General features: G+C 44.4%; 1 protein-coding gene across 2 annotated transcripts in view; it reads left to right on the forward strand.

Annotated features, from left to right (window-relative positions):
* Positions 1-15,942, forward strand: part of LOC106586134 (ubiquitin carboxyl-terminal hydrolase 37) — a 34,748-nt gene extending 18,806 nt beyond the window's left edge. The window contains exons 9-24 of one of the 2 annotated variants that reach the window (XM_014173024.3): positions 3,031-3,186; positions 3,419-3,550; positions 3,835-3,958; positions 4,066-4,289; positions 4,528-4,645; positions 4,785-4,864; positions 5,097-5,261; positions 5,441-5,491; positions 5,640-5,775; positions 5,904-6,129; positions 6,391-6,551; positions 7,410-7,470; positions 7,611-7,726; positions 12,742-12,811; positions 13,123-13,261; positions 13,861-15,942. In XM_014173024.3, coding sequence (XP_014028499.3) covers positions 3,031-3,186; positions 3,419-3,550; positions 3,835-3,958; positions 4,066-4,289; positions 4,528-4,645; positions 4,785-4,864; positions 5,097-5,261; positions 5,441-5,491; positions 5,640-5,775; positions 5,904-6,129; positions 6,391-6,551; positions 7,410-7,470; positions 7,611-7,726; positions 12,742-12,811; positions 13,123-13,261; positions 13,861-13,951 — 2,050 coding nt within the window. In that variant the 3' untranslated portion in view covers positions 13,952-15,942. The remainder of the gene's footprint in view (positions 1-3,030; positions 3,187-3,418; positions 3,551-3,834; positions 3,959-4,065; positions 4,290-4,527; positions 4,646-4,784; positions 4,865-5,096; positions 5,262-5,440; positions 5,492-5,639; positions 5,776-5,903; positions 6,130-6,390; positions 6,552-7,409; positions 7,471-7,610; positions 7,727-12,741; positions 12,812-13,122; positions 13,262-13,860) is intronic. The other variant, XM_082968873.1, reaches the window with a different exon arrangement.
* The last annotated feature ends 2,467 nt before the right edge of the window (positions 15,943-18,409 follow it).

An 18,409-nucleotide genomic window follows, 5' to 3' on the forward strand; every position in this document is an offset into this window, starting at 1 on the left:
TTTCTCAAACATAGAACTATTATATCCCATTTTAAAGATAAGATTCTCGTTAATCCAACCACATTGTCCGATTTCAAAAAGGCTTTATGGAGAAAGCATAGCATTAAATTATGTTAGCACATCACCTTGACAAGAAAAACCACACAGCCATTTTCCAAGCAAGGAGAAGCATCACAAAAACCAGAAATAAAGCTAAAATTAAGCACTAACCTTTGATCATCATCAGAAAGCACTCATAGGACTTCATGTTACACAATACCTGTATGTTTTGCTCGATAAAGTTCATACACTGCTCAAAAAAATAAAGGGAACACTTAAACGACACAATGTAACTCCAAGTCAATCACACTTCTGTGAAATCAAACTGTCCACTTAGGAAGCAACACTGATTGACAATAAATTTCACATGCTGTTGTGCAAATGGAATAGACAACAGATGGAAATTATAGGCAATTAGCAAGACACCCCCAATGAAGGAGTGGTTCTGCAGGTGGGGACCACAGACCACTTCTCAGTTCCTATGCTTCCTGGCTGATGTTTTGGTCACTTTTGAATGCTGGCGGTGCTTTCACTCTAGTGGTAGCATGAGACGGAGTCTACAACCCACACAAGTGGCTCAGGTAGTGCAGCTCATCCAGGATGGCACATCAATGCGAGCTATGGCAAGAAGGTTTGCTGTGTCTGTCAGCGTAGTGTCCAGAGCATGGAGGCGCTACCAGGAGACAGGCCAGTACATCAGGAGACGTGGAGGAGGCCGTAGGAGGGTAACATCCCAGCAGCAGGACCGCTACCTCCGCCTTTGTGCAAGGAGGAGCAGGAGAAGCACTGCCAGAGCCCTGCAAAATGACCTCCAGCAGGCCACAAATGTGCATGTGTCTGCTCGAACGGTCAGAAACAGACTCCATGAGGGTGGTATGAGGGCCCGACGTCCACAGGTGGGGGTTGTGCTTACAGCCCAACACCGTGCAGGACGTTTGGCATTTGCCAGAGAACACCAAGATTGGCAAATTCGCCACTGGCGCCCTGTGCTCTTCACAGATGAAAGCAGGTTCACACTGAGCACGTGACAGACGTGACAGAGTCTGGAGACGCCGTGGAGAACGTTCTGCTCCCTGCAACATCCTCCAGCATGACCGGTTTGGCGGTGGGTCAGTCATGGTGTGGGGTGGCATTTCTTTGGGGGGCCGCACAGCCCTCCATGTGCTCGCCAGAGGTAGCCTGACTGCCATTAGGTACCGAGATGAGATCCTCAGACCCCTTGTGAGACCATATGCTGGTGCGGTTGGCCCTGGGTTCCTCCTAATGCAAGACACTGCTAGACCTCATGTGGCTGGAGTGTGTCAGCAGTTCCTGCAAGAGGAAGGCATTGATGCGATGGACTGGCCCGCCCGTTCCCCAGACCTGAATCCAATTGAGCACATCTGGGACATCATGTCTCGCTCCATCCACCAACGCCACGTTGCACCACAGACTGTCCAGGAGTTGGCGGATGCTTTAGTCCAGGTCTGGGAGGAGATCCCTCAGGAGACCATCCGCCACCTCATCAGGAGCATGCCCAGGCATTGTAGGGAGGTCATACAGGCACGTGGAGGCCACACACACTACTGAGCCTCATTTTGACTTGTTTTAAGGACATTACATCAAAGTTGGATCAGCCTGTAGTGTGGTTTTCCACTTTAATTTTGAGTGTGACTCCAAATCCAGACCTCCATGGGTTGATAAATTGTATTTCCATTGATTATTTTTGTGTGATTTTGTTGTCAGCACATTCAACTATGTAAAGAAAAAAGTATTTAATAAGATTGTTTCTTTCATTCAGATCTAGGATGTGTTGTTTAAGTGTTCCCTTTATTTTTTTGAGCAGTATATTTATATCAACAACAACAAAAAAACATTTTACATTGGCCTGTAATGTTCAGAAATGTTTTTCCTTCAAAAACTTCCAGTGAATGAGCACATCAATTTATAGAAATACTCATCATAAACGTTAATAAAATATTAAACTGTTATTCAAAGAATTATAGATAAACATCTCCTTAATGCAACCACTGTGACAGATTTCAGATTTCACGGGGAAAGCACACTTTGCAATAATCTGAGTATGGCGCTCAGAAAACATCAGGCAATACACATACCCGCCTTTTTGGAGTCATCTAAAATCATAAATAGCATTATAAATATTCACTTACCTTTGATGATCTTCATCAGAATGCACTCCCAGGAATCCCAGGTCCACAATAAATGTTGTTTTGTTCGATAAAGTCCATAATTTATGTCCAAATACCTCCTTTTTGTTAGCGCGTTCAGTAAGCTACTCCAAATGTAGGAAGCGCGCCGAAAATTCCACGACAAGAAGTCAAAAAAAGTTATATTTACGTTCGTAGAAACATGTCAAACGATGTATAGCATCAATCTTTAGGGCCTTTTTAACATAAATCTTCAATAATATTCCAACCGGACGATTCCAATGTCTTCAAAAATGTCATGGAACACAGCTACCTCTCACGTGAATGTGCGCCACTGAACTCATATTCTTTTCTGAGTCACCAACTTCCCGGCCTTCTCGTTCGCTCTCTGTTCACTGTAGAAGCCTGAAACAACTTTCTAAAGACTGTTGACATCTAGTGGAAGCCTTAGAAAGTGCAAAATGAACCCTAAGTCACTGTATACTGTAAAGGCAATCACTTGAAAAAACTACAAGCCTCAGATTTCCCACTTCCTGGTTGGATTTTTCTCAGGTTTTTGCCTGCCATATGAGTTCTGTTATACTCAGACATCATTCAAACAGTTTTAGATACTCCAGAGTTTTATATCCAAATCTACTAATAATATGCATATCCTACCTTCTGGGCCCGAGTAGCAGAAAGTTTAATTTGGGCACGCTTTTCATCCAGAATTCCGAATGCTGCCCCCTAACCCTAGTGAAGTTAACCAGGTTGTTCCATTGGTGTTAATGATGCATTAGAGTGTATTCTTAAGATGCTGCCACACCTTCAGTTCCTCAACATTTGTTGTCGTCGTCCCCCACAGGCCATCCACTATATCCCTGACCCCCTCGGCTAAGAGAAGTCTCATGTTACCCAATCACTCAACCCCCTTAAAGAAAGTGCGCCCCACTCTGGACTACGGTGGCTGGAACAAGCCGAGACCGTCCACTCTGGCCCAGCCCCAGCCTCCACTGCAAGGGTAAGGAGACATCCCAGGGTTATAGTGGTGATTCTGAAGTTAACCTCCATAGTCAATGAGGGGCTGTTCTAGTGCTGCCTAACTACCAGAAGTGAGTAGTTTACTGTAACTGTTCGTGCTTGTTATGAGTATGCCAGTACAGACACTTTCATGTCACAACATGTATTCTTACCACCAGTGGTGGTACAGATGTAGAGTAGAACTCAAATGTCCTCTAACATCTTTGCTGCAGATTCTCCAACCTGGGCAACACGTGTTACATGAACGCCATCCTCCAGTCTCTTTTCAGCCTGCCATCGTTCTCCAATGATCTGCTGAAGCAGGGAATCCCATGGAAGAAGGTCCCAGCCAACGCCCTGCTCAGGTAGGCTGCTGTTAGTGCTTCAGCAGTCAGCCTCTTCAGCTAACCCCATAACTGAATATAGGAAACTGTCATTAGTTTGATCAGTTCTTCAAATGTCCTCACCTTGTTTCTTCTTAAACACAAAAGATTTCTACTTTTCCAAGGGATGCACCTTTTTAAAATCTGTTTTGGTGTCATTTACCAAATTAGCTGCTTATTTGACATGTGCAACTGCCTTACTCCCTTATGGACCCCTAACCCCCCCCTCCCTCCCTCCCTCCCTCCCTCCCTCCCTGTGCATGCAGACGCTTTGCCCACTTGCTGGCCAAGAAGGACATCTCGTGCCCCGAGGTGAAAAAAGACCTGCTGAGGAGAGTGAAGAGTGCCATCTCCTCCACTGCCGAGCGCTTCTCCGGATACATGCAGAACGTAAGACCTACAATATTAACACAACCACCACCATTTAGACACTTAAGCGGCTCTGTATACTCGCTCACATGGTGGCTTCCTCATTCTCTCGCTCTCTCTATCTATAGGATGCCCATGAGTTTCTGAGCCAGTGCCTGGACCAGCTGAAGGAGGACGTGGAGAAAGTGAACAAGAGCTGGAAAAGCGAGTCGCCAGCGGCCGCGTGGGATGAGCCTCCCCAGCAGGCGGCCGCAGCCCGGCCCGGGGAGGAAGCGGACACCTCGCGCATCTACACCTGCCCTGTGGTGGTTAACATGGAGTTTGAGGTGCAGCACACCATCACCTGCAAAGAGTAAGTGAGTTGCCCCTTTTTCAGACTGGATTCCTGGGTGGTAAGTCCCTGATGGTGAATAAAAATAATGGATCTCTGTTACACAAAAATAGGTCAAAAGATTTTCTCTTGACTCCATTCCTTTAGTTTTTGTGATATCACCTTTACAAAGCATATGAAATTGTCCTAAAGACTCACTGGATGTCATGTTATTAATGACAAATCATAACAGAGGTTGTGCTGATATGTGGTGTTTCAGCTGTGGCGAGGTGGTGACCAAGCGAGAGCAGTTCAACGACCTGTCCATTGACCTGCCTCGCAGGAAGAAGACCATCCCTCTCCGGTCCATCCAGGACTCTCTGGACCTCTTCTTCAGGGTGTGTGCCCACTGTCCCCACAAACCACCACCTGTCCAAAATATATATATATATCCACTAAAGGCAATGAAACAGTCCACATAGTATTCAAATCCTAATATGAAGTAGATTAGTTCTATTTTCTGTCTGTGTATTCCAGATCGAGGAAATCGAGTATTCGTGTGAGAAGTGCAGCGGGAAAGTGGCGACGGTGACTCATAAATTCAGCCGACTTCCCAGGTACTCCCATTTGTCTACAGCGGGGATCTTTAGCCCTCGTGTTAAGAACACCAACTCCATACTAAGCTGATCATTCACCTGGGTTGTCTTAATTGACATTGCAGCCTATTTCCTATTTAGTGCACGGGAATAGGGTGCCATTTGGGCCATTACCATGACCAAAGTGAATGAGAAAGAGGTATGGGCTTCTTCACATAACCCTACATCGCTTTCTATCCTTTCCCTCACGCAGAGTTCTGATTCTGCACCTGAAGCGCTACAGCTTCAACGCCCAGCTGTCACTGAACAGTAAGCTAGGCCAGCAGGTGATGATCCCCCGCTACCTCACGCTGCTGTCCCACTGCACAGACGCCACGCGCCCCCCCCTCAGTCTGGGCTGGAGCGCAAACGCCGCCATGTAAGAAACACCCCCACCCCACAAGCACACTTGGAGACAGTGAACATTGTCCCAACTATTTGGCATTTTCTTTGGAAGTCACCACACAGACGGGTCATAAATGTCCAAATAACGTTGATCACAATATTTTGTTTTCTAACCTACCACGCTCTGTTTTTATATATATTTTTTTTGTACAGGTCACGAACACTGAAGGCCTCCCAGTCAGTGAACTCCTCCTCACTACTTCGGTAAGCCAGTCTAACAACATGGAATCACTAACACACACTTTTTACCTCCAACCCAGGAAGGCCAATCGTGTCCGGTGTTTCCTTCATGGCGCACAAAAGTGTGGATGTTTTGGTTCTTCTAACTACTGTTTTCATTTCCTTCCACCAGGAAAGTTTCTCTGAAGGCGGGGGGCAGCTCCAGCACTATCCTGGTGGACTCTGACAGCGAGGAGGAGCTGAGCCGAAAGGTGGTGAGCCACAAGCGCCGCCTCAGCGACTGTCTGCCCGACGACAGAGCAGACGAGGTTGGGGCACCAGAGGGATTGGGGGGGGGGTATACATTACTACACCCTAACTGCTGACGCATGCGGGGCCAGGTTGAAAGAACACTGTGTTTAGTGTGTGACATGATGAGCTCTGGCTGTGTGTTTAGGTCCAGCGAGGTGTCCACCACCCAGATGTGTCAGACTTCAACAGCATCAACGATGAGGAAATGCTGGCGGCGGTGCTGGAGATGAGTCGCCAGGACGCTGGGCTCTCCTGCCATGCCCCTGAGGACGAGCCAACCAGCAGCCCTGACACGGGCTTGGGCGACGCCGACGCCCAGGAGATGAACTACCGCCCAGACCTGCTGGAGACGGACACTAAGCCGTCTGCAGGTAACCACCAATCTCAGAAACACAGACACACCAGCCAGGAGGGACAGGGAGGAGTAGGCTTAAACAGTTCACTAAAATTATTTTTTGAGACTACACACCAAAACGGCTCTCTGTAGTTACTTACTAGATGCCCATTCATTTCATTGAACTATGCTATTTTAAGACTATAGACTTGAATTATACAAAACGCTTGCAGAAGCCTCTGTTTTTAAATGTGTGTTTTACCAACCCATGCTAAACGGAGTGTGTATCTGTGTGTAGACGTGCTGGACTCCCTGGACCTGACCATGGACGAGAACAAGGAGAACCAGACCCCCGAGGGGGTGCAGGGGGATCTGGACTGGGTGCAGCAGTATGGCCTGGAGCAGGAGAGGGAGGAGCAGGAGCTGCAGCAAGCCCTGGCCCAGAGCCTGCAGGAGCATGTAAGACTCAACACACTAGGACATTAGAGAGAGACCCCCTATACAGCTCTACCATTGGACATTTTACTGTAGGGGAAACCTGATGTTGGTGGTACACCGTTTTTGTAATGTAGGCTAATCCTCCTTCCGCTTCTGTAATGTTTTTGTGATCCACAAGAAAACAATCTGTCTTGAGCTCAGACCCACCGTCACTAGCACACGTTCCAGCAGGTATATCTCACTGGTCATCCCCAAAGACAACACCTCCTTTTGGCCTCCTTTCCTTCCAGTTCTCTGCTGCCAGTGACTGGAACGAATTGCAAAAATCGCTGAGCTGGAGACTTATATTTCCCTCACCAACTTTAAACATCAGCTATCTGAGCAGCTAACCGATCGCTGCAGCTGTACATAGTCCATCTGTAAATAGCCCACCCAATCTACCTACCTCATCCCCATATTGTTTTTATTTACTTTTCTGCTCTTTTGCACACCAGTATCTCTACTTGCACATTATCACTCCAGTGTTAATCTGCTAAATTGTAGTTACCTCGCTACTATGGCCTATTTATTGACTTACCACCTCACGCCATTTGCACGCACTGTATATAGACTATTTGTTTCTATTGTGTTATTGACTGTACGCTTGTTTATTCCATGTGTAACTCTGTCGCACTGCTTTGCTTTATCTTGGCTAGGTCGCAGTTGTAAATGAGAACTTGTTCTCAACTAGCCTACCTGGTTAAATAAAGGTGAAATAAAATAAATATATATAGGGCCAATGTTACCTATGTGAACTTTTGATAGAGCCGGACAGGACAGCTGGTTATTGCATCACCACGATGCAAACCTGACCTTTGCAACGTGTGGTTTCTCCTACAGGAAGCCCAAGAGATGAGGGAGGACGACGACCTGAAGAGAGCCACAGAGCTCAGCCTGCAAGGTACAGCATAGACACTGCTACCCCTTTTTATGCCAATACGCAGCTTCACTAAAGTTAAAGAAGTGTGTGTGTGTGTGTGTGTGTCTGTTTGCACATTTTTACATGTCTTGATTCTCCCTCGTTTTTCTCCGCCCTCCCAGAGTTCAACAATTCGTTGCCGGAGCTGCTGTGTTCAGACGAGGACTCTGGGAACGAGGAGGTGCTGGATATGGAGTACAGCGAAGCAGAGACCGAGGATCTGAAGAGAAATGCTGAGGTACGAAGTCGCCCTCCTACTTTTCTCCCTCACACTAACCTTCACCAGGTTAGTGTCATTTATCAACTGCATACATTTCACAAAATTCCTAGGATTTGCGTGGCAACAAATGATTGGGATTTCTCAAACTGTCGTATGCAACATATACGCGTGTTTTCATTGATTTAATCCGAGCCCTACTATATTTGTGCGCTCGTGACGAGCGTCACAACCCCGCCTGGAAAATAAAATTTTACGGTAACAAAAACATCTTCTTTTGCTGTATGATCTGGAGATGTTGAAACTGTGCCATGATAGTTTCTAAAAGAAAGTGCAATTTGATCACATTTCTGTAGAAGTATGGGCAGAATGTTTTAATCTTTTAAAAAGTAAATGCTACAGCCCACACTTCTATGGAAAATACAAATTGTTCAGTATTTTGTTTATCTCCTGCTTTCGTTATAGGCTCTGAGATGAAATAGGCTATGATGTCGCGTTCCTATTGCGATACTGTAGCCAAACAATACTGTCAAATATTTTAAATAGACTACCGGTCTATTTACTTTCAAGCATGCTTGGCTATTGAATGAGAGATGGATATATGGTAGCGTAATATTTGTTATGTAGCAGAAATAAACCAGTCATGTCAGAAAAGGAGAGACATGTCCTGCAATATGATTATGATTTAGGCCTGTATAATAAAAGTGAAATAAATATATTAGGGAACATGTGATCTCCTTATTAACGGCAAATGCATCTGTTTTATCATTAGGCCTATGTTTTAATGTTTTTATTAGCCTACCATTATTATAAATTCCCGTGCCTCAAACACCTACATTTCCCCCAAAATAACAATATTTGCTTGCAATACAGTTGATCAACCACTAGACGTTATGCATGATTTTGAGAAGTGCATGGAGATACGCAGACGATTTGACATAATCTGAGGTTTTTGTGTTGTGCCTTCCATCGGTTGAAACACAGCTGTGTTATTTTGGCAGATTAAATGTACTGACATGGTGCACACATCATAGAATGTTGACCTTGAATGGGAATGTCTGTTTTAAGTTATACTGTCAATCCGCCATAGGAAACAGATTTTGAAATCATAGAAATGTAGATAATAGAATACACATGACCATTTAAGTTGACGGTGGGTGGACCGGCGGCTGTCTTTGTGGTTGCAAATATAAGTTACAAATTCAATTTTGTGTGTGTGTGTTAGAGGTCGACCGATTTATGATTTTTCAATACCGATTTATTAGAGGACCCAAAAAAAGCCGCTACCGATTAATCTGCCAATTTTTATATATATTTGAAATGACAATTACAACAATACTGAATGAACAATGAACACTTTTATTTTAACTTAATATAATGCATAAATAAAATAAATTGTCTCAAATAAATAATGAAACATGTTCAATTTGGTTTAAATAATGCAAAAACACAGTGTTGGAGAAGCAAGTAAAAGTGCAATATATGTGCCATGTAAAAAAGCTAACGTTTAAGTTCCTTGCTCAGAACATGAGAACAGATTAAAGCTGGTGGTTCCTTTTAACATGAGTCTTCAATATTCCCAGTTAAGAAGTTTTAGGTTGTGCAGAAAGCAGAGCTTGTCTGCATGTTCCCCTGTCAGTCTGCTCCTTCGCTTATCATAAATGATCCCCACCTCACTGAACACTCTCGCTTGGGACCGAAGAATGTGGGGGGGACAGAAACTTCTTTGCGAGTGATTGAAGTCTGTCCTCATTCTGCTTCCACCACTCCAAAGGCAAGGTGCTCTTTGTGTCAATGACAGGTGTCGTGGAAATTCAGTACTGAGAGAGACTTGGTCATTTCTTCAAACAATCGTCTTTATTTAATATCGGTTAATTATTTGCAATGGTGAGACCGTCAGCCCACCGGTCTTGACTTACTGTTAGGCTGAGAGTCTAGCCTTTACAGACGATGCACAGTTTTTATATAGCTGATACCAAGATTGCCTAGGCAGTCATTTCTAACCTTCCATAAGCCACCTTGGTTATCTATATTGGATGGTCTTTTACTTAGTTTCCCAGATGCCAGGAAGATGAGACAATGAGGCATTGTTCTCAACTCTTCCAGGCTCTCTCTATCTCGAGTCACACACACCATCTATTGTCTATAGAATGCCAGCTTTTAGGTTATCACCACCAACATCAATCAATTGTCAGCTTCAAGCTATCTCTAGTAGAACCCATGTCCTCAACACCCAGACTAGCTGCAGGGTGCTAGAGTGGAGACCATAAAACACAGAATTAGCAGGACAGATATCTTACTGTAAGTAAATAATTGTTACATATCCAACAAATAAGGTGAATACATAATTTTTCCCTCACACAGGCTCTGTGAGGTAACGCGCCAACTCAATTTCAAAACTGCACTGGACTTCAGCCCTGTCCTCTTGGCTTCTGAGGATTCTAGCATAGAGGCTGTCCACCAGACTGGGTGGCTGATCTACCCGGACTCTTTGCACCTGGTTCTGGGTCCTCCTCTTCACTAGTCCCTTCTGCTGTGGCTCTGGGATTTGGTTTCCTTAGTAGGTCAGATTCCTCCTTCAGCCACTCTTTTGCTTTCTCTAGTGCTGTCCCTGAGGTGAAGGCCTAGCGCTTGTAACGTGGATCCAGCACCACTCCTCGGCCTTGGAGAACCGCCTCGTCAGACTGTCCAACATGGTCTTCCGTAAAGTTTTGATGCCTTGAGTAGAAGAACCCTCCTGCTGCAGCTTCAGCAGCGACACACTGGGGATGATGCATGCGGCTGTCGAGTTGGACTGGCTCATCTCCAGTGTCTCCTCCTCCCTAAGTGCCAGAGTCTCAATTACGTTAGAGACAATGTCCCACTGTGCAACAGCCAAACTGCTGATGTATCTGTATTCACCTGCATACACATTCAGTGCACGCCTCTGTTCAAACATCCTCTGCAACATGTGTAGTGTTGACTTCAAGTGTGTTTGAACTGCTTGGATGATGCTGTGTTTGAGAAGGCCCAAGCTCTTCCTGAATGGACCTCAGCCTCTGTTTGGCCAATACAGAATGGTCAAAGTCAGTTGCACAGCTCTTCAACATGGCAATAATGTCTAGCACAGCTCTCTGACTGGATAGGCCATCATTGATTACAAGCTGTAGGGTGTGTGCACTGCAGCTGAAGTCTGGAAGCTCTGCCAGTCTCATAGCTTTCACCATGTTTTCCCCACTGTCCCTGAGGACCAACACTACATGTTCTGTGTGGATTTCCCAGTATTCCAACATGGTCAAAAACATCTCTCTGATGTAGTTTCCTGTGTGTGATCCAGTCATAGTCTTGACATTCAGCACAACCTGCTTTCTTGTCCAGACATTGCCAATGAAATGTCCAGTAAAGCTCATCAGGGACTCTGTAGTACCTGACCAGCAGTCAGTTGTGAATGCCAAGTGTGGAGCATTCACTGGTGCCACCAGATTCTTCAACTTTCATAACAACTCTTTCCTGTGTTTTTATCTAGCATTTCTGTGCAGTTCAATGTTTCCAAATGGGTCTTTCAAATGGACAATGGCCCCAAGCATACTTCCAAAGTTGTGGCAAAATGGCTTAAGGACAACAAAGTCAAGGTATTGGAGTGGCCATCACAAAACCATGGCCTCAAACCTATAGAAGATTTGTGGGCAGAAGTGAAAAGGCATGTGCGGGCAAGGAGGCCAACAAACCTGACTCAGTTACACCAGCTCTGTCAGAAGGAATGGGCCAAAATTCAAACAACTTATTGTGGGAAGCTTGTGGAAGGCTAACTGAAACGTTTAACCCAAGTTAAACAATTTAAAGACAATGCTACCAAATCCTAATTGCGTGTATGTGAACTTCTGACCCACTGAGAATGTGATGAAAGAAATAAAAGCTGAAATAAATCATTCTCTCTACTATTATTCTGACATTTCACATTCTTAAAATAAAGTGGTGATCCTAACTGACCAAAGACAGGGAATGTTTACTAGGATTAAATGTCAGGAATTGTGAAACTGAGTTTAAATGTATTTGGCTAAGGTGTATGTAAACGTCCAACTTCAGCTGTATATGTAGAATGACACCTTTTCTGTGGATGTTCTTGTACCAGATTTTTCGTCACTGATCTTTTGAACAAATCACAATTTCGCAGGTGCACCACTTTTTTTGAATTTCGGAAGGAAAGGGGACATTTAGCCCATAGACTTGGCTGAGAGTTTCCGTTTTAAGGGTCTGGAGAATGGGGTTGGGTCGTATCCAGATTTGTATACCTTTAATACCATTCCTGTTCCATACTAGGGTATACGGTATTACGGGAGTGCATGCAAGGGCCGGTATTTCTTTCCAGATATTTTTTGTATTTTTTTTGCTTAACAAAAGCATAGCAAATTCTCATAGTTGACACAAGCTAAATGCTAACAAGCACAAGCGAACAAACTAAATGCAAGGACAGAGAACCCAGCTCATAAAGTTATACAACTATCTCAAAAGGCTACTCACACTTGAACCAGGAGGGGATTGTCTCTGCTGTCACCAAGAAGCTTGATCTTGCAAGCTAGCCACCTATAGCTAGCAAGTTAGCGAACCAAATGTGTTGCTGGAGCCCTGAGCTGAAGAAAGCGTTTTTGAATGTATAGATAGTTGGTTAGTAATAAGATTATTTAGCTGGCAAACATCAGCAGTGAATTTGATCACCTCTTGTGATGGTCAACAGTGGATCTCACATTTGCTCTTTGTAAATAAACACACCATGTGACTGGTTCAATTTAATTTTTGTGAATAATATAATTGTTGTTACCTTCAAAAATATTTTATACTATTTAAAATCATACCGTCGGTGTTTCAAAATACCCAGGTATACAGTATATCGCCCAAGATTAGTGGAGGCTTTGCTAGTCTTGTTTGTGTCTTTTCTAACATGTCCCCCAAGAACTCAATAAAGCATCTGGTGCAACTACGCACCATTTTAGTTCTGGGTGTCTAAGATTAAGTAGGGAGAAACGGCCCAGCTGAACACCTTCCTTTCTTGTTCCCAGAGCGGAGACTTGGCCAACTCGTTCCGGCTGATCAGTGTAGTCAGTCACATCGGGAGCAGCTCCTCCTCTGGTAAGCACTGCCCTGCCTATAGACCAGTCTGCTAAGAGACAGTATATGCCCATGCTGCGAGATACACCGTTATTTGTGGTTACCAGAAATGAGTGCAAGAGATGTACAGATAGTCGTTACCAAAACATTCACATCTCATAACACACTACTGTGTAGCAGGAGCCACAGATTATCAATCTGTTCAAAAATGTAAAGCATAAATATAAAATGAGTCAGCTGAGGCAGCATATGAGCACGATACCACGAGAAGCCAAGACACCTGTGTATTTATAGTCTAATGTTAACCTATAATTATATCTCCGGACCCTCAGGTCATTACATCAGCGACGTGTACGACATGAAGAAGCAGTCGTGGCTGACCTACAACGACCTGGATGTGTCACGCACGCAAGAGGCCACGGTGCAGAGAGACCGCGACCGTAGCGGATACATATTTTTCTACATGCACAAGTTAGTCTCCCTCTACCAGCTTCAGTTGTGTGCTGGGTTATATTCATTAGGGCAACAATGTGAAATTTGTTCAATAAGAAAGCAGATTTTCATTTTCAGTTGCAAAATGTTTTTCTACAGTGTCCCCTACTGATCACAACCCTGTTCTCTTATGGTAAGGGAAAAACCACCAGCCTCCCACTATATGCCCTATACCAGTCTGTGAGTGACTGAGTATAATGCAGTGGCGGCTGAGAGAGACCCAGCTCTAGTAAGCAGGGTTGTCCATACAATTGTCAACTCTGAGCAGAAGCTGGAACAAAATCTCCCCTCTTTCATGCTATAAGAAAAGCTTATTTGTTGAAATTTCTTTCTGTTTTGTCAGAAAAAAAGAATGTGGCAAAGTAAAACCGTCTGGTAACTAGAAGTTTGCTGTGGGGTTTTAATATCAGGACATTAATAAAACTAAAATTGTACTTTCACTTATGGTGGGAGATCTTGTGGGGAACTTAATGTAATGTGTGTATCATATTATGCACTGGAACCCACTGTAAGGGGTGTGGATTTGTTTCAGTGAGCCATGCCTTGACTGACGTGTGTGTGTGCCCTCCTCTCCTCAGGGATGCGTTTGAGGAGCTGTCTGAGCTAGAAAGGACAGGGGCCAGTGGAGGAGCCTCTGAGGCAGGGAGGACTGTCCTGCAGCCCCTCTGAGCCACCAGGCTGTCATCAGTCACACACCAACCGACCAACACGCACTGAGCTCTCCCCAACAGATGGTTTGGGATGACGGAGAACCTTTCTCCAGTACTACTGATCACCGTCCACATTTTTCTGTCTTTGGGCACTTTGTCCTTTTTTAAAACAAAACAGGCCATGGTAGCTTCTGTCGCGAAGGCGGGCTCAGACGTCAGCACACAGAGCCAACGTCCTTCTCTCCAGGTCTGTTCAGAAATGAGAGACAGCGCGCTCAAAAGAAAGAAAAGAGCTGACTGTTCTTTGTTTATTAAACCCTGAGAGATATTAGCCCTGAACTTTTCAGGCTTCTTTTATTTAATTTTCTATGATTTGTTGAATTTGTTGTTGTAATATAGTTTTTCTTGGCACACATGATATTAACTGTCATGCATTTAAGAAATGAAATAGTAAGTGTCAGATGCTTGATGCTGGTGCTCCTTGGATTGTATGGTTTTTACTTTTTATTTCCAATATAATTTAAAATGTATTCTAAAATATAGTTTAGGGTAAGGAGGGTGTACATTTTTGTTCTATACAGTGCATTTGGAAAGTATTCAGACGCCTTGACTTTTTCAACATTTTATGTTACAGCCTTATTCTAAAATGAATTAAATTGATGAGGAAAAAAACAATCACCACACACAATAACCCATAATGACCAGCAAAATCAAGGATTTTAGACATGTAAAATCAGGTTCACGTCCAGGCTCTGGCTGGGCCACTCAAGGACTTTCAGAGACTTGTCCCAAAGCCACTCCTGCGTTGTCTTGGCTGTGTGCTTGGGGTCGTTTTCCTGTTGGAAGGTGAACCTTCGTCTGAGGTCCTGAGAGCTCTTGAGCAGGTTTTCATCAAGTATCTCTCTGTACTTTGCACCATTCATCTTTCCCTCTATCCTGACTAGTCTCCCAGTCCCTGCAGCTGAAAAACATACCCACAACATGATGCTGCCACCACCATGCTTCACTGTAGGGATAGTTCCAGGTTTCCTCCTGGTGTGAGGCTTGGCATTCAGGCCAAAGAGTTCAATCTTGGTTTCATCAGATCAGAGAATATTGTTTCTCATGGTCTGAGAGTCCTTTAGATGCCTTTTGGCAATCTCCACGTGGGCTGTCATATATGCTTTTTACTGAGGGGTGGCTTCCGTCTGGCCACTCTACCATAAAGGCCTGATTGGTATGCTGCAGATATGGTTGTCTTTCTGGAAGGTTCTCCCATCTCCACAGAGGAACTCTAGAGCTCTGTCAGAGTGACCATCGGGTTCTTGATCAACTCTCTGACCAAGGCCCTTCTCCCCCAATTGCTCCGTTTGGCTGGGCGGCCAGCTCTAGGAAGAGTCTTGGTGGTTCCAAACTTCTTTCATTTAAGAATGGATGGAGGCCACTGTTCTTGGGGACCTTGAATGCTGCAGAAATGTTTTGGTACACTTCCCCAGATATGTGTCTCGACACAATCCTTCAACCTCATGGCTTGGTTTTTGCTCTGACATGCACTGTCAACTGTGAGACCTTATCTAGACGTGTGTGCTTTTCCAAATCATGTCCAATCAATTGAATTTACCATAGGTGGAATCAAACTGGTATAAACATCAAGGATGATCAATGAAAACAGGATGTACCTGAGCTCAATTTTGGGTCTCATAGCAACGGGTCTGAATGCTTATGTAAGATAAGGTATTTCTTTTTGTATTTAATTTGCAAAAAATTCGAAACCCGTTTTTGCTTTGTCATTATGGGGTATTGTGTAGATTGAGGATTTGTATTTATTTCATCCATTTTAGAATAAGACTGTAACAAAAATGTGGAAAAGGGGAAGAGGTCTGAATACTTTCCGAAATGCACTGTATGCCGCGAAACGTGGTGCAATATTTATGTTGTGGCATGGATTTGCCAATTCTGCTTGTATTTGTTTCAAGTCTGTTCATTTGAGTTGGGTGATAAAGGAAGTTTCCCATTTCTTTCAATGATTTACTTATGGACTGTTTGCTGTTTTATTCATGTTTTATAAATCTTAACAAGCTAAACAAAGTCACGTGTCTTTTATAAGCTTACAATCCTAGGGGTTCCCTGGTGTAGGCGTTTTCAAACTGGGGTCTGCACATTTTGTATATTCTTTTGGGGGGAACAATATATTTTTGTGGGGGGGTTGAAATATTTGATGAATATTGCTAGCTGCAACAATATCATTGTGGATACCATTTTTATGTCTGCGTCTAGTATGAAGGAAGTTCGAGGTAGTTTCATGAGCCAATGCTATCTAGCGTTAGTGAAATTACGACGTCTACAAAAATAGCTGTCGCTGTTCAGCCGACTCTGGGGAAAGTAGATAAATGGCCTCATGCCAAAATCTCAAACTATCCCTGGAGGAAATTAGTAATTGCAGCTAATTACAGGGTTTTTTCTGTATAGAGCAATTCTTAGGCGGGCCATCTTAAGTGGTAATCTTCGGGATGGAGAAGCGGTCTTTTTTTACATTTTCTATCTTTTAAAAAAAAGATCAAATTTATTCATATAGCCCTTCTTACATCAGCTGATATATCAAAGTGCTGTACAGAAACCTGGCCTAAAACCCCAAACAGCAAGCAATGCAGGTGTAGAAGCATGGTGGCTAGAAAGGCCAAAACCTAGGAAGAAACCTAGAGAGGAACCAGGCTATGAGGGGTGGCCAGTCCTCTTCTGGCTGTGCCGGGTGGAGATTATAACAGAACATGGCCAAGATGTTCAAATGTTCATAGATGACCAGCAGGGTCAAATTATAATAATCATAGTGGTTGTCGAGGGTGCAACACGTCAGCACCTCAGGAGTAAATGTCAGTTGGCTTTTCATAGCCGATCATTCAGAGTATCTCTACCGCTCCTGCTGTCTCTAGAGAGTTGAAAACAGCAGGTCTGGGACAGGTAGCACGTCCGGTGAACAGGTCAGGGTTCCATAGCCGTAGGCAGAACCATTGAAACTGGAGCAGCAGCATGACCAGGTGGACTGGGGACAGCAAGGAGTCGTCATGCCAGGTAGTCCTGAGGCATGGTCCTAGGGCTCAGGTCCTCCGAGAGAGAGAAAGAGAGAGCATACTTAAATTCACACAGGACACCAGATAAGACAGGAGATAACAGACTGACCCTAGCCCCCCGACAAACTACTGCAGCATAAATACTGGAGGCTGAGACAGGATGGGTCAGGAGACACTGTGGCGTCTTCCGATGATACCACGGACAGGGCCAAACGGGCAGGATATAACCCCACCCACTTTGCCAAAGCACAGCCCCCACACCACTAGAGATATCTTCAACCACCAACTTACCATCCTGAGACGAGGCCGAGTATAGGCCACAAAGATCTCCGCCACGGCACAACCTAAGGGGGGGCGCCCAACCAGACAGGAAGACCACGTCAGTGACTCAACCCACTCAACCCACCCAGAAGAGGACTGGCCACCCCTCATAGCCTGGTTCCTCTCTAGGTTTTGGCCTTTCTAGGGAGTTTTTCCTAGCCACCGTGCTTCTACACCTGCATTGCTTGCTGTTTGGGGTTTTAGGCTGGGTTTCTGTACAGCACTTTGAGATATCAGCTGATGAAAGAAGGGCTATATAAATAAATTTGATTTGATTTGAAGTGACTCACCCCTCCTAAGGAGGGCATGGAAGAGCACCAGTAAGCCAGTGACTCAGCCCCTGTAATAGGGTTAGAGGCAGAGAATCCCAGTGGAGAAAGGGGAACCGGCCAGGCAGAGACAGTAAGGGCGGTTCGTTGCTCCAGAGCCTTTCCATTCACCTTCACACTCCTTGGCCAGACTACACTCAATGATATGACCTACAGAAGAGATAAGTCTTCAGTAAAGACTTAAAGGTTGAGACCGAGTCTGCGTCTCTCACATGGGTAGACAGACCATTCCATAAAAATGGAGCTCTACAGGAGAAAGCCCTGCCTCCAGCTGTTTGCTTAGAAATTCTAGGGACCATAGCGTACGTGTAGGTATGTATGGCAGGACCAAATCGGAAAGATAGGTAGGAGCAAGCCCATGTAATGCTTTGTAGGTTAGCAGTAAAACCTTAATCAGCCCTTGCCTTAACAGGAAGCCAGTGTAGGGAGGCTAGCACTGGAGTAATATGATCAAACAAAACCAGATTGAAAGCATGCAGAAAAGATATTGAACTCTATATTTTTTTATAATGCTATCTTTTGGGAACTAACTATCAAATAAAAGTCAGAAAAAAAAACGGCCTTCAGGGCACATCCCTATTGATTTTAAAAACAATGTTTGAGCAAAGGAACACAGCATTAGCCATGCCAAAATGCATAGAATTACAGGAAATTAGCTTTAAAACTGCAAAATTGTCTCATCTCACTGCCAAACTAGCATTTCTGGAAATTTGCATCAAAACAGCAAAGCTTTCTCAGCTCAAAGTAGAAATGCTGAAAATTTGCTTTACAGCAGCAACA

The sequence above is a fragment of the Salmo salar genome, chromosome 25 (assembly GCF_965601325.2).
Source record: "Salmo salar chromosome 25, fSalSal1, whole genome shotgun sequence".
NCBI lineage: Eukaryota > Metazoa > Chordata > Actinopteri > Salmoniformes > Salmonidae > Salmo > Salmo salar.